At 28.2% G+C, this 17,966-nt stretch overlaps 1 protein-coding gene across 1 annotated transcript; it reads right to left on the bottom strand.

The window, feature by feature from the left end:
- Positions 1 to 527: 527 nt before the first annotated feature.
- LOC131060097 (probable 2' cyclic ADP-D-ribose synthase BdTIR) lies at positions 528 to 1,801 on the bottom strand. Its single transcript, XM_057993201.1, has 2 exons — positions 1,293 to 1,801; positions 528 to 606 (listed from the first exon to the last, which is right to left on the bottom strand). Exons 1-2 carry the CDS (start codon positions 1,799 to 1,801, stop codon positions 528 to 530), a joined length of 588 nt encoding a protein of 195 aa, XP_057849184.1.
- Between the last annotated feature and the right edge of the window lie 16,165 nt (positions 1,802 to 17,966).

The following is a 17,966-nucleotide window of genomic DNA, read 5'->3' as shown; positions in this document are numbered from 1 at the left end:
TAGGTTTTTACTATAAAGCTAACAAGCAGGTCGAAAGGTTTGCTGGAACGATATGATCTGTTGTTTGTGAAACATTAAGGAAGAAGAAAAGCTAACAAACTTTTGTTTTGAATAGGTACTCGAATCTCTTCCCTGAAGAAATAACAATATATCAATAACATTGTTGTGTAATCAATTTCATCGTTGTCGTAGATGGAAAACAAAAAATTGTATTCAGTCGGAGGAATCATAAACAATTCATAAAATTGTAAACCCACATAAACAAACATATTTACAAACATTGACTGTCAGCCAGGCCTTACAGACTTCACTATGCAAAGGCGATTCATCAGATAACCATTTAACGATATGGGTATTGTTTCTCTAAAGTATATAATCCTTGACGGGTGGTGGAGATTCGAACTCGGCACTTAATTATGCCTACAGCGTTACAGACAGACGGCTTTATACCCGTCCGATATGGGTATTGTTTTAACACGCTTTCAGTTATTTTCGAACCATGACTTTCTGCATAATGAACAATGAAGCTACTGTCTCAGATGTTTAGCAGCATTAATATGTTGAAGTACGGAAGTTGCAATTTGCTCCAGCATCTCTCCCTGGTCCCTGGCAAACACAACAAAGCAGATAATTAAAAACAACCTGCATAAGTAAGCGTAGGAGGCTAGTCGCTCTAAGGAAACCCAAAAAAAAGCACAGCAAAAACACTAAAGAAAAGAAAATAGAAAATAGAAAATATATGAACAAATGAAATATCTATTTGAATTCATGTTTCATCAATTACAAAGAGATAAAAGTTTTTGTTATGAACAATATCTAAAAACATTTATGAAATAAAGTGGAAAAGAAGAAATATTGTCTTCAGTAATTCAACCCTACGTATGATCATTAACAATTGAACTAGTATTCTTTGAAGAGCCAAAATCCTTATTTCTCAGCTAACAACTAACTATCATCAACTTCCATTTGAAATAGGACAGTGGAGAAGATTTAAAGAAGTAAAGAAAGAAAGGTATTTATCCTTTGTAATATTTGAACAATAGAATCAGAAAAATACTTTATTATGAAGTAGATACAACATGTCAATAGCTTGACAATAGACTTTTAGTACAGCTTAGTCAGTGAAGAAACTGTTAAGAAATTAGATGAGCTCGTCAACCTCTTAAATGAAAGAAAGATTGAAAGAGAAAAATTGAAAATAATAAGAATGATAATTCCATAAACTATTTTTGACTTTATGATCGTTAAAAGTTTACATCAATCAGCAGGCATGAGTTTACATCGAACGTTACCCTTTGAAAATATAGCCATGTATACGTGAAACCTTACTCAGAGCCTTCTTCCATTTCTTAAGCTTTTGTACCCTGATTTTTCTAGTGCGCTTGTGAATCTGGAAAGCTCGAGCATATTCTCCGTCTTCGTCTTTCATGCGAAGTTCGGAAGGCTGAACTCCGCAGAAAACGGGAACTATTGGTACCCCACTCTTGAGCATAAGATAGAGTTCCTTCAGACACCATGTTGAGTTTGCATAGTTGGCCGAGAAAATGGCTACGTGCACAGAAGCTGTGCGAATAGCCCCCAATATTGATTTGGGTATTCTCTTTCCCACCTGAATAGATTTCTTGTCTAAGAAGGCATTGTAGCCCTTGTTTTGGAGATTGTGGTAAATGAGACTCGCCAGGGTTTCCTTCGAGTCGATTCCGCGATGATTGATAAAAACATCGTATGTAATTCTGGGTGTGACTGATTGAGGAATAACATTGAAAGCATTTTGGAAAGCATTGGTCCGAGTGTTTTCCATGCTTCTTACACAGGTAGGGATACATTTGCCCTATACTTAAATATCATTTAGTCAAACAATTAATAGTAACTTTAGAAATTTAATCATACATTTAAAATTGAAGTCAAAATAAAAAATATTATAATAGATCTTATCATACACTTACAAATAAATTCAAAAGAAAAATATTATTATAGTAAAAAGATCTCAGTGTAGATTGGAATCAATGTTCTACCATGTCAATACACCGCACTAATTCTTTAGTGGAATTTGATTTTCCCCATAAACAACCTGTGTCAAAAGCCGGTGTCATCATTAAATATATCAAAGCATACACTTTTAAGTGTGTATTTCTATAACGGAGTGTAATCTACTTAAATTGGAGTATTGGATTACTTAGCCTGTAGCTTATTGCTAGGTAGCCTTGAAATTTTCTTAGAGGTTTCGCACTGGAATTTCAAATGTCCCAAATAAAAAATATATCGTCTTGGTTCTTTAGATTAACTATAGGTTTATAAAGAGGAAAGAGAAGAAAGATAACCTCAATAAGGATATGGAGGAAGAAGTGGAATTAGTAGTAATTTTGAAAATGAATCTGAGGGTGAAGAGGAAAGAGACGATGAGAGTAGTAAAACGGAAATTGAAAACGATTTCTTGCTTAGAAGCCCGATGGAATCTTATAACTCGGAAGAAGATGAAATGGTTAAGTGCTCTCCCATGCCTACCGATGATGATGAAAGTTATAAGATGAAGGGGCAGCTAATTGAAATGAAAGAAAGATTGTCTACTCTAGAGAAGAAAAATGAGGAAGATAGGAAGATTAATGAATTATGCGATGTTGTCAATTCACTTTGGCAAATTACTGATGGGATCATGAACAACGCTGTTATGGGGATGATCTCTGGTCATGGCAGAATTTAGAGGAATAAAAAGAAGAAGGTTAAGAGGAGCGAGTACAAGCTGAATGAGGAGGAGGACACGGACTAGGATGATACATGGATTTCGAATTTGGGTAGGTTAAAATTTTTTTGGAATCTACTCAAGAAAGAGTAGCTATTCTTAGCTATGTTTCTGTTAGTGTTTTTATGGCTATGACTTGCCGTTTTGAGAACAATTGTGGGGTCTGCAAACCCCTTTCAATCAACTGTTTAGTTTATGACTTTTCTAGAAATGTTTATGATAGGTTTAATGTTGATATGAACTCTATGATTATTAGCTCTAAGGAGAAGGTTAATGGATTAGCTACTGTTATTTGGTTTAACAACTGAAAGCTTTTTCTTATTAGTAGAAATAGCTATAAGGTGATGAAAGTTTTTTATTATTTTTTAAGAGAGATCGGTTTTTGTATGCTGATGGTTCTATGATCTTATAAGTTGGTTGTTGTTTCTCCAGTTCAAGACCACCTCCTTGCTAATCTAATAAAAAAACTATAGATTTATAAAATGCTATAAGAAAAAAGAAAAATTATGTCACTATTCAAAAATACGAAACAAAAGGATAAATGATAATCCATAAGATATTCTCATCAGAATTTCTTTTCCGTTGGTTTTGTAGCAGTAAGATGACGTTATAAACATCTCTTTGATATTTTTAATTTATTTTTTATCAAAGCTTCCCATCTGGCTTGCCATTGTTAAAGAAAACATACTTTGTATTACACCGTATCAAATTACTTGCTCTCGTTTGAAGTAAGCAGTATGTTACCCGTAGAAACCAATTGTACTGGGAAAAGCAAGGGAAAAGCAATAATTCAATACAATAGTTAATCCTATTTATTTAAAAAGTTGACGGGATAAGCATATACATTTTGGACAAGAATTTAGTTTAGTATGTTGATATTGATTATAGGATCTAGTGTATTCATCTAATATGTTTTCCTATATAATATCTGGTTTCAGAATGTTTTAATAAATGACGAGTTGACATTTATTTTATATTATTTAAATAGATGTTTAAGAAATTGAATTCTATGGTTGTAAAAGTGAATTCTATTTGGGACATAACCTTTATGTACATAAATGTTCTATGAAATTTTAGTGATTTAAATTGAAGTACTTCACGTGTTTGGATTTAAGTCTATAAATAAGTTGCCTTAATGAAATACTTTGACGAGTTTGTTTGTCAAGAGTCCTCTCACTTGATCAAACCCTTGGTATTAGATTTAACCATTTTCATATAAATATCGAAGGTAACAATTATTTGCCAAATATCAATGTTAATGATGTAATGCACTCTATTTGATGATGTAAATTAGAAAAAAAAATATTTGATGGATGAAAATTGAATTAATGTTTGTTTTTTTAGATAAAACCTTAATGTACAAGTTAACACACATCCCACTTGAGTTAACTCGTAACAATTTTTTGGAAAGGGGTCATCTTAGGGTCAAAAATAAATTTGAATTTAAAAATTTTATTCTCATTTAAATACTCATAGATTTGACTTGACTAAAGGATTTGGTGAAAAAATTATCATGATTGGTCTCTTGTAATGTATACAAATGATGTCAAGAGTTAACTTTGCACAAGAGTTAAAATAATAACCTAAACCTAAATCAATCTTGACACCATTTGTATACATCACTTTAGACAAATGAAAGTAAAAGATCATTGTTTATATTCTATATTAAGTTATGTCTTCTTCAATGTCTTATTAGGTTTAGGTAACTTCAAGATAATCAATAAAAAATAATAAAAAGAGGTATAAAATGGGATGATCCCAAGTGGAGAAACATAATAAGGGAGACATGAAAGAAGATGTGAAATTTAATGTATAATATAAATGAAAATGGAAAAGGTCAAACAAAGAACACAAAAGTTGTATTTTTTTTTTCACATTATATGAAAAGTTAGCAATCACTCTATAGCTTGTATCATCCCAAATTCATAGAGAGAAGACAAAAGGAAAACAAATAAAAAAGTATATAAATAATTGATATGAATCATATAATACAATAAGATACTATTGTGGTATGTTGCATACTTAAATAATTAGTTTTTAATAGTAAAACTTTACATCACTTATAGCACTTGGAAACAATTAAGTATTCCATTATGTGAAATAGTTATCTTGTGATATTTTGTATGTGGGTCTAGAAATGCATTTTAAATTTTTTCTTTTAGAATTCTTTTAATGTTTTGAACATTTTGTTATTTTATTTTATTTTATAATATATAATATTTATAATTAGTGATATTATGTCTTTATAAATAACTTCTAAAAATAAGAAAATTTCATAAATTTTTTAAAATAATAATTTACAATGATATGAAGAGAATACATAGTTTTTAATATATTTTATCATGTTTTTTATTTATAATAATATATTTAGTTTAAACTAATTATAATATAGATTACTATTCCAGTATCATTTATATTATTTGCATATATTCAAATTATTTTTATTTTATTTTAAAAAGATATATCGATATATTGGGTACTCATATATTTTAGTTTTGTTTACATTTATATTTTTCTTGTTCATTAACAAAATAGATTTATATTTCATAAGAAAATGTATGTTGACTAGAAAATTAAAAAAAAGTATAATAATAAAAAGATAAACATGAAATAATTTAAAAAATATCTTTTCAAGAGGTGCAATCCTATTAAATCTCTTGTCATTTCACTATCACTTTATTGTTTAAACCTTGATAAAAATTATAATTTTCTATTAAAATCTAGGTGAATACAAGTTCAATGTTCACCAAAGGAATTTAATATGGATGGCCGTAATTTTTAGGATCTTTAAAATCAACGTCACTTACTATAGGTGTTTTACACATGTAAAGCTTTAAAATGTAAAAAAATTTAAAAATAATAAGTAGCATGTGTTGTAGCTTTAATTAAAGGACCTCTATTTAATGTTTTCAACATTTTTTTGATAACCAAAATTATGTTTTACCCTAATCACAAGTGGGGCACACTTTGATAGTACTTCCATGCATAATAAAATTCATGTTATCATTCATCACAAAATGTTCCTTTTTGTCATCCACATGTTAACTAAGAACATGAAACAAAGAAGAAAAATATAACATATAATTCAAATATAGATAATAAGCATAGCACTAAATTTAAATAAAACTCATAATTTTAAATTATCAACTAGATATATGAGATAATATTTCACCAAGGGATCATTCTTATCCAGTTTTATATCCACTAAATCCATCACATATCTATGTAAAATAGTGTTTTATCTAATGTCACTCATTGGACCAAAAGATTGACCTATTAATGCCTGATACAAACACCAAATATAAACAATTATGGGAGGGAGTGAGTTAAACCATGTCACAAATCCCTGAGGGTGGTGTTGAACAACCAAGGGAAAAAAGTATGCAGACCTTCCAACAATCCCTCCCATTTTGACCAGTTGATCTAAACCCATGACTTGAGCTCATATACCATTTGTTAGCCAAGTTTTGTTATTGTGCCAAAAGAATGACCTATTAATGCTTAATATGAAATAAAAAAACATAACAAAGCACAGGCGATGGTTAAGCCATGTAGTGAATCTCTAAGGGTGGCACTGAACATCCAAGGGGATGAAGAGAAACACCTTCCAATAGAGCAGTCTTCAAAATATTCTTGTAAATGGATCATTTTTTACCTTTCTCTCCTGATTCATTTGTCCTTTTGTTGCAGAGGCTCAATATGTATACTTTTTACTTTATTAATATGTACATCTTTCTTTTGTAACCAATAGTAGAAGTACCTTTTGGATAAGCATTACCTTTATTAATATATTAACTAACTAAAACTAAGCTATATAATTTACATTAATATGATGTAAAATTCAACACAACTTAATTTCATTTTGTATCACACCATTAAATTTTTATAATCCTACTTATAAACCATCCCTTTTTATTAGATAACCTTACCCATTTGATTCATGACACTCTTTATAACCTTATCTTATTTATAAATATTATATATTTAATTTCACATTTCGTTTCAAACCCATCACAAAAACTTATAAAAATTAATGTACTGAATTAATTTGGAGTGGAGATTATAGAAAATAAATCCATTAAAAATATATTTCATGTTATAATCATTTAATATTGATCATTAATATAAAATTGACTAAAAATAATTGAAAATATAATAGTTCATGCTAATAGGGGTCAAATAGGCATAGCACACAAAGTGCTCCAACTTTTAGCAAAAAAATATGTAACATAAAATTTGGTGTGTCTAGCTTAAAATTTTATTTTCTAAAGTAATCAACAATTTAATATAGTGGAAAGTTTGTAAACTTACTGGAGGCATACTTAACATTTCATTTTTTTCTATATTTTTTAGAAATGATGTTTGTAAGTGTTTACATACAAGTTCAACCCTTTGGGTTGTATTTTGAAGACAAAAATCCAAGTTTAAGGTTTTATATTTTTTAAACTGTGAGATAATGTGATCACATTATAATACAATTTCTTTTATGTATAGAAAAAGTAGATTATCAACTAAAAGGGAGTAGATTATAACTCACAAAAATGAGCATGATATAAAGAAACACAATCATGTTATATACTTTATGGATAAAAGGGTAGTCTTGGCTACCTTTTTGTCTTTCATATTTCTAAACATGATACAATCTAATTTATTAAAATTTGATTAATAGAAAAGAAAAATAAAACTCATAGAAAAAGAGAGGAACTCAAAATGTGTCTAGTAACTAAGTTAAGAAGTTAACTATTTTGGATGATGTCATATCATATCAACATTTGTGCGTTTTTCTACCAACCCAATTATGTGGTATCAACCTTACCATGCATTTTAATTCATATAATTTATAAAAATAATTTTTTTTATATATATTAAACCCTTATGTGCAACAAGAATATAGGATATCTAGAGAAACAAAATTAGGGATACTAGATAACATAGAAATGATTAAAAGTAACTATAACTAGCCAAAATTAAAAGAAAAAAATGGAAAAGGAAGGGAATAGATACTTGTAAACCTCTATATAGTTGAACATATTAAGATTTGTAGCTAAGAAACAAATATTTTAGGCTTCTTGGGAGCTTATCAGGAATTTCCAATACCTTCACTTGATGTTTCTACCATTATGTGTTTCTAGGACTATAAAAATCAACGATAAAGTAAATCTTTAACAAATAATCGCTACTATTTTGGGAGAAATATCTTAGTGTGTATTGTAGAAGAAGGAGTGATGACTTCATCATGACATGAATAATAAATAGAATATGTAAATAATAAATAGAGGATTAAATAACAATGAAATAATCTTCTTTATAGTAGAATTTTATCACAAGGTTAGGAAGGTGCAATAGGACACTAGCAAAGGAGAGTAGTATAAAATGTTAAAGAAAGTGAAAGATAGTTCAAACTTGTATGAGAAGATGTGATTTAAATCTTCAAATAATGAGAGGGAATCTAAATATGCATTCAAACATGTAAATTTGTTTGTTCAAATTTCACTATTGAGTATAAGATAGTTATTATTTTTGTTTGGAAGCAAAAGAGATTTTAGAAAGTTAAAATTGGTTGATGTGTGAATCTATTGTCAAAGTGTATTAGTGTATCAAATGAATGTGGATGTCTTGTCTTCGTATCCAAGTACCAAACACTTATAAAATTTTCATAGGATAGAATGAAACATGAAAATCCATTGGAGAACTTGAAAAAATACACAAAAACTTGACTAAATATATAAAGCACCGCATGATGTAGAAACTAGGAGTAGCTAAAAGGCTAAGAATGGACTAAATATAACCTAAATAATAATAGTGGTTATGAACACTAAACAAATCTAAAAACATAAAATGATTAATATAAGCAATATACCTTTTATATTAAATCTTATGCCCACTTTAGTGGCCAAATAAATCTAGATGATAAGTTATAGTTAAATATATAAAACAAAATTAAAATTAAATAGTATCATAAGCTAATATTAAAAATAATTTGCAACAACTCTTTGAATGAAGAACATGTGCCTTCAATCTAAGATTAAAAAAAAAAAAAAAAAAACATCTTATACAATAAAAAATCATAACATATTCTTACATTATATGTGTCAAATATTAAAACATGGTACATAAACAATAAACAAATAAAAGAAGATGAAGCATCATAAATAAGTAAAGAAAAAATTAGGTAAAAATGGAAGACATTTAAATGTGCAATTTATCTCATTACCCTACATTTTCAACAAAATATAATGAAAATAGAACAGATAAAATGAGAATAACTATTGATGCAAATCGATGAATTGAACAACATTATGTTCCTCTAGATAAATCTACATATAAAGGTAGAAAGGGTATCTGAAGGAAACTAACATACAAATATGTAAAACATTCAAGAAATATTGTCAATATAGAATAAAATAAAATATTCATGATTTAACTTTACCACTAGGAAATCATGAGATAAGAATGCATGATTCAAGGTTTAGCATACGCTATCACTAGTAATCATGAAAATAGCTAGTGGAATAAATAACTTGAACTAGAATACTTTGTTACTATTTGATTTTAAAAAAATTGAGATCTCTTAGGTAGCATGGTCTATTTCTATATGATCCAAATAAAAATTACTAAACACGTGCATCTCATTGATCAATCACCATACCCATGCTTTAGTTGGAAAATAAAACCTTTTGTCTCGATCTAATGGTGCCATTCTTGTAAAAGGTGTACAAATTTTAAGTTACTTGTAAGATAATAATCTCATTTCTTGAAACATAAATATGTAAAACATGTGGTTTTGACAAACACCTTTGAGGATTTTTGTAGGGAAGGGTTTCTACCTCAAGTAAAAACCCTAAGATTTAATATTGGTTTTTGTGCAAACACTAAAGATAGTAGGAAACTATATATTATATTGAATAGTATTGTTAGATGTAAATGTTGATGTGATCCACTAATGTCATTTTATACTCATTGAAAATCAAAATATAAGAGCTTTTATATTGATGAAAAGAGAATAAGGTTTTGTCCATTTATTAAATATCATAACACAAATTAACTTTTCTTAATTGAGTCAACTCATAACAACTAGTTTTGAAGGAGTTGTTCTGAAAAAAATATGAATTTAAATGTAAAATTTAAGGTCAATTTTTCATCGTGGATTTTATCTAATTACATAAGAATATATGAATTGAGAATTAAGACTAGTCCCTAAACATTTGTGCAAAGAGAATCACATCACATTCATGTACATTTATAGTTTTTTCACCATTACACTAATTAGTAACATATATTTTGATGTAAGGGACATTAATATATATTAATATTTTCATATAATAACCTAAACTATAAAATTTACAGTCAATATTTATATAAAAGATGAAAATTGAGAACAAAAGAGAAAAGAGCATGAGTGACAATTCGACGGGTGGTGGTAGGGTTTTAGGTGGAGGCTTAGTAGGGTTTATGGATGAGGGAGACAATGGGTCTAATAAAGATGAAGATGGTTTTGTGCCAACCAAATCCTGGGATGTCCTCTCTGTGGTGGGTTTGGGTGAATCTGCTTATCTTTTTGGTGTTTTATCTTTCAACTACAACTTTTATCCCTCATTTTAAGACACAATGTTTACTTGTTGTGTCATGGAATTTTATAATTTGGTTGTAGTAGTAGTTTTATTCTCTTCACTTTTCTTGTTTTGGTTCTCTCATTGTTTCTATTGTTGCTGCCTCAAGGAGTTTTTCCTTTTCTTGGTTTAGCCAGTGTGTGGTTCAAACTTCTATCATTTTTTTCCTATAGAGGTGGTGCATAAAGAAGGTAATGAGATTTTATTATTGTATTATTTAAGGGTTATGGGAGCCTTTTCAAAACTCAATGCTATTATTATAATGAGTTGATTTTTTAGGTGGCTTTGGCCATTGTTAGGTTCTATTTAGCACTTTTTATTTGTTAGTAACACTTTTCTTATAGATTTCAAATCCTAGTTAAATCTATTTATATAAGGTTTTGGGTCCCTTCAAAATATGTTTTCCTCATAATAATAAACAATAAATATTTATATTTATTAAAACCTCTTTCAAATTCAAATTCAAATTTTTATTTGAAAAAATATATTTCTATTAAATTTAAATTCATATCAAATTATATATTTTTTTAACATGTATTGAATTAAATAGTCAATTTTTTATTTTTAATTTTAAATAAAATATAATGATAGTCAAACAAAGATATAATTTGAAATAAAATACAATATAACTTACCATGAATTGAGGACATTTTACCACTTCAAAAACTAAAATAAAGCTGAACTAAATGCATTTTAAACTTGGTATGTATTGCTATATATAGACCTATATACAAAAATTAAATGATTACAATGTAAAACTTGGAATACAGGATAATATCTCTATGATTAAATGTTATGAAAAAAAAAGACCACGTTGACATTTAAGCAGGGACCATTTATCTTAATGATAAGTGTAAAGGCCCATAAGAAACACCAAGTCGACAATGTTTTCAAATGTGTATGACTATTGGCGACTACAAGATTTCTTTCAATTTTGTCATTGAATGCTGACTCAACAAACAGAAAGTATAGTGTATCCATCATTAAGGATGCGCATTTGACCGTATTTATTAACTAGTATACCTATATTTTAAAAAATCTATATAAAATTCACCGAGAGATATCAAATTTCAAAATATTTAACATTCATAAAAATGAATAAATCACCCTACTTTCTATATGACAAATGAGAGCTATGCAAGAAAATACTTGCAACAATCAAAATATTCACTATAAATATGTCCTTAATTATGCAAGAAGATGTAAATAACTCCCACAATAATTATGAAAAAAAAGATTAATTTAAAAAAAAAAAATCATAAAGAAATGTGATATGAAATTTATAAATTTAATATATAATAAAATATTAAATTATAAAAAAAAATTTGTAAACCCTAAAAATAAAAAAGCTAAAAAGATACTACAATATCAAAAAACCAAGACTTGTTGCTTGAAACCAAGCTTGTTCAATAGAAAAAAATATATATATTTAATATCCATGCTCAACTATAACTTTCAACTTTACACCATTTCAAATTCAAAAAAGAATTGTTAAGTAGCAAAATACAAAATCCCTACTCAACTATAGATTATAGTGATATATAGATAAAAAAAAGTCTCAAACTTACCATACTGCATAAAATACATTGCATACTTGCAAATACTAATATATCTACCATAAAACAATGGTTGTTTCCACCATTATTTTGGCAATAAATTCAATTAAAAGACCACCACTCATAATCTCATATGCAAAGTATCTTCCATAAAACAACGACTATTGCCACCAAAGGCAAAGGATATAAATAATTCTTTTGTGTCTCATATTCCAGTTTCTAGATGACATTTACTTTTTCCAAGAAAATGACATTACAATTTGATAATATTTTAAATGTTCAAGTTAAATTGTTTTTTCTAGCACAAATAGCTCTTATTTGTAGTCTAGTATGTCCTTATACTAAAATGGATGCAAAATTTCACAACACTAAATTATGTTCATCCTATTTAATAAAGCATTTATCTAAATGAAAAAAATTAGATGCAATTTATAATTTTTGTTTTCAATTTTGTGCAATAGAGTATTTCATCTTGGTCTCTCTATTTAATGAATTAAAACTTTTAGAGTTGCACCAAATCAAACTAAGGTTTGAGATTTGCATATATATTAAGCTAACTTGCTAAGCACTTCACTATCCTGTTATTAAGAGTGTATTCAAATTTTAGCATTTCAAATTACAAGGACAAAAATGCATGCAAAATTTGCAATAAAAATTATAATAAGTCACATTAAATTTTGAAATTTGCATATGCAAATAATACAATTTCATGCTATTTAATGGAAATTATGAAATATTTATACAAAATTTTGATTTTGAAGTAATATGTTGGTATCTTGCAAGAAAACAATTACCTTTGCCGCTCAAATGCACTCTAAATAGCAATTTTATTTTACTTTACAACTATTTATTCTAAATAAGTAAAATGGCATGCATTCAAAATTATTTCTATCCCAATTCTTGGTAGTTACACTTTAACACTCACCAATTAATACTTGATCATTACAATTTATGTATTTTGGATATTTTGCTAGAGAAAATCTATTAATTTTTTTTATTTTAAATTAAATTAAGTGGATTTTCATGGACTTTGGATGCAACTTCCATACAATCTTATATTTGACCCTTTCATTTAAAAAAATTAAAAATATATTGTCTTTCAATAAATCCTAATACAAATGTAAATTAAATTAAATTATACCATTTTATTAAATTTTTTAATCATTTTGATTATCTTTGTTTTACATTTTATTTCTAAAATTATATGTATTTATTTAAATTTTAATCTATTTTAAAATATTCTATCTAGATTCTCTCATTTTTTATTTTCCTAATATCTTATTGTCAAATCTAAAACAATATTTCATAATTCTTAAATTCTCTCATATTTCTTAGACATGAACATACTATATTGAAAAAACAATTCTTCCATTTTCACATAAAGGCATGAGATATTTATAATTTAGTATCTTTTCCTAAACTTCTATGGTTTTCTTCCTCATACATAATCAACTCTATAATAATTTTTCCTCTTAAACATCCTCCAACCATTCATTCTATTTTTAACATCATTTTGTTTTTTCCTATGTGAAAGGAAATAATCTTTACTTTTTGTGTTTTCATTCGTCTAGGGAAATTTGAGCACTATTATCTTTTATCTTTGGCATTAAACAAATAAATGAACTGAATAAAATTATGCATTAAACTTCTTCTCATGGTTTACTATGATTGTATTGCATTGTTATTTCAAAGTCTATACAAATTGGTCAAAAAAAGAAAAATATTCTATTTAGATTGTATTAAAATGTAATTGGGAATAGACTAAAAAACAAATTACACAGAAAATCTCTTTCAATACTTTCACAGTGAAACTTGCATCACACTAAAGAACATTACATAAAATAATAAAATAATAAAACTGAATGAAACTTAAACTAATTTGTTTGTATAACTTTTCAGATGAAAAAAAATATATACACAAACTTTAAAGAAATAATAAAAAAATAATTCACTATATAAATATAAACTCTCAAATTTAGTAACTTAAATATGAAACAGTCTCCTCATGTACCAGCGAAACTGGATGTTATTCCAGCTATGTCTAACACCATCCTTCAAAAGTTACATACAAAGAAATAAATTGATATTGGACATTTTTATATTAAATTAATTACCACTTTTAAATTTAATGTATGGAAATATATATAGTAATAAATAAGAGAATCATTTGCTGGACTGTAATTATACCTCTCACATTAATTATACTTCTAACAGTTTGATGACAATATTAGAGAAGATACTCATGCCAAAATGGTTTGCATGGAAGGATATAACACATGCTGCCTTATTCATTTAATATGCTAGTGTTGCTAGAAGATGCAGGAAATATGTAATATCAACTTGGTACATATTGTCCCTCTAACATATAGGCTAATTATCGTTTAAAGGTGAAGAAAATAACACGTGACTCTATTGCACATGGTCCCATACTAAGGTATTGAAGCTTGCTCTTCAACCTATTCTCTCCTCACAACCACAGGAATAGAGAATGTATACACTGGAAATTATTAGCAGGATTTTACTCATCCCAGTCGCTTTGATAAAAATATACGAATTATCATTCATAAAATTACCTCGTCATCCCTTTCTCAATATCTAGCATAGATCATATATCTAGCGTAGATCAACATATGAGCAATTACCAATTTTTTGGATTTCACCGTAGTAACAATTTACAATCAATATAATTATAGGATCAATACCTATCGACTAAGGGCTATCGGTTTATGGATAGAGTCATCTAATGCATGGGCCGTATAAACAAAAAAATAATAATAATAAAATGAAATGTTACTAAATTCATCCCCGTCCACTCTCCATGGCGATATTCTAGCTGGGAGAGGCATCATACAGGAAGACTAAATTAATAAGAATAATATGGAAATCACAAGTTGTCTACTTAATCTTTGTGAAATACGTATCCTGGCATGGCTACACAGTCGAGAGAAAATAATGTATTATGAGTACCTAAGTTCACTGATTCATCCATGTGCTGAGCATGGAAAGGATTTAGCTCCTTTCCTTGACAACCTCTTTTTAAATTTCACCTGCAAAGAAATACATTTACCAAAAGATAAAAAAAAATTATTATTGCAAAAACGATATAGAAAATAAAGAGATTAACATTCATCTCTGCAACTCTCACCCAGCACTCAAGCCTGGTCCAGACTCTCATATGTCCTTACAAACCCTCAACTTCTCACGATAAAACTGATATCTGCTGCAAATCTGAATCGCCCAACAACAACCTTCTCTTCAATACATTTAAAAAAAACCCGAAGTGGTGTATTTATGGCCCTCAATCTCCTTCTGTTACTGCAAAGACCACTCTGACAGATTCCAGCCATGCATCGTTGCATTTTCTATTCTGGGAGACTGACGACGAATTTTTTATTGTTTTTAAGTTCATGGGGACAATGACTTTTCTTCACTACCTGCCAACTCAGCTCATCCAAACAGGCGTCAAATTTTTTTTAAAGACATTTTATGTTTACGGACAACTTCAATCCCATTGTAGATCGCCTCTCGGCGAAATTAAAGGATTTTGAATTCTAATTAATTAATAAATGCATTCCACTTAGCAGATAGACATTGCCACCGCACTCCTGAACATCATTTAATATGTTATACTTAAATTTCACTTTCTTTGACCAGATCTTTCCTGAAAACTTAGCCTCTACGCAAATTTTGACCGATTGACAGCCGCACCTTTTTTTTCCTAATAAATAACGATTAGTGGAGTTTCTTTGATAATATTATTTTTTAGTAAATGGGGAGATGAATAAGATTTTTCTTGTTACTTAAGTGTGCTTAGTCAATGTGACACTTAAACATACCGAATCATACAATTATAGAAGAATTCTTCATAGGGTATAGTGGGGATAAAAGTTTAAAGGAAATATTTTGATATTGAGTTAAAAAATTAAAATGTGTGGGCATAAATAAAAAAAGTAAATGTATTTAGCTCAGTCATTCAAAAATTTATAAATATTGATAAAAATAATATATTGATAAGTTTTAAGATCAAGAATAATGGATGATAGATTAGAAATCATTTAGCCATAATAATTTTGTTTTCTTTATGTAGGGATGAATCTAATAATTTTATATTGATATTAACAATAAATTCATCATTTTATTTAAATTTGTCCTATGTTTCACCGCACCATTTTTGTTCTTTTTTGTCCTTTTATGTGTTTCCAAAGTGTTTGTGGATTTGGTGTTTTTTAGAAGTTGTTTAAGGGCTATCAATTAATCATAAGGGGTCAAATTCTCCTGAGTCAAGCTCCATAAATTGAACAATGATTGAGAACAATATTCTTTAGTCACCCAAATGATCCTTAAATGTTTGTGTAGAACAAGATTCTTTTTATTGCATTAATTGAAATGTGTTGTAGCCACGTAAAATTCATCATCATCAGCAACAAACTATTTCTTAAATAATATAATGGATTGAAAACAATCCTATTTTTTTAATTAGTTATCCAATTCTTATCCACTTATTAATTAAATAATTTTATATTGTATGATTAATGAAATCACTATTCACCTACATAGGTTTCTAGTCTAAACTATTTATACATTCCTCTCCCATACTCAACCTTAGGTATAAAATTTTTATTATTCTTTACCTAAGTGAATGTCCAAGTTATCTTAAATATTAAATAAATATATTATTTATCTAATTGCCCATTTTCTACACTTTCCATTACATGGACTTAAAAAAACCAACTTAATTGCCCACTTGGATAATCTAATGCTTTGAAACTCCCCTCAACTCAAGCACATTCCTCCAAGGTGTACAAATTTGCGGTCCTTTGTACACAATTCATGGGCTTTGTACTTTTGAAATGGCCTTTATACCATGTAACATGGGTCAAAGGATATTTCTATTCATCAAGGGTACTCCAATGTACTCCTTCCATCTTGTCCACCAAATATTTCCAAGGAGGATCTCCAAAAAAAAAAATCTCCTCTTTCCCCCTCCCCATATCTCCTCAAATTGAATTAGTGCACTTTTCTTCCTCCCATCTTCCCATGGCTCTCAACAATTATAAGCAAGCAATCTGATCTCTTAATGATGACTCTCAACCATTATAAGCAAGTGATCTCATCTTTTAATACTAGACATTCATTGGTTTCTCTAAAAATCTATAAATTAGAAACCAACCCTAACCATTTAACATCTCTCACCTCTTATACAAACTTAAGCTAATGGAAAGAGCAATCACATCCATAATCATTGAGTGTAACCGATATTCCATGTGAAACAAGAGTAGGTTTGGTGAGAATTAATATTGTTTTATTTACATTTGTTAATCCTTTTGTTAATCTATGTGTTACATCTAATTATGAGTATACGGATTTATTTAGTTAGATTGAATATTTTTCTTACATTTTTTTTAACAAATATTTAGCATACTTGGTGAGAACCATGTTTCTTTTTTCTAATCAAATTTGTGCACTTTTTAGTATTTTTATTGCGTAGGTTATAGTTTAGTAATTACATTGTAGTTTTGGTGGTTCTATATTTTGTTTTTATATTTACATATAGCATTGACTAATATGTTTTTGATTATTTTATAGTTGATTAATATTTAGATTATTGATAATGACTCCATTTTATGGGTTTTTATATTACCAAAATCAACTTATCTTCCCTCCTCATGTAGGATTAACCAGTTTTTCATAAGATTAGATATCTTAAAGACTCTCTTTGTAATTCCCCATGTCAAAACACCTTAAAAAAAATATTATAATAATATTTTTAAAACAATAATGATGACAAAGATGAAATAACTTGTCACACTTGCACAAGAGAATGCACACAAGTGACATGTGTAACATAATAACACAAGGATAACAACTAAAAGATGACCTTACCATTTCTACGAGAAAGGTGGAACACTTACCAACCCGAGGACAAGAAAATGGTTATCAAGTGGTAAACCACAATTGTATTCTTTTGCAACACTAAAAAAGGGTAAATTGATGGAATCATCAATATTAAAAACACACTAAGAAATAATTAGGATCTCTTAAAATGCCTACAAAAATCCA

The sequence above is a fragment of the Cryptomeria japonica genome, chromosome 1, assembly GCF_030272615.1.
Source record: "Cryptomeria japonica chromosome 1, Sugi_1.0, whole genome shotgun sequence".
NCBI lineage: Eukaryota > Viridiplantae > Streptophyta > Pinopsida > Cupressales > Cupressaceae > Cryptomeria > Cryptomeria japonica.
The sequence above is the reverse complement of the archived record's forward strand: the minus strand, read 5'-3'. Positions and strand labels throughout refer to the sequence as shown.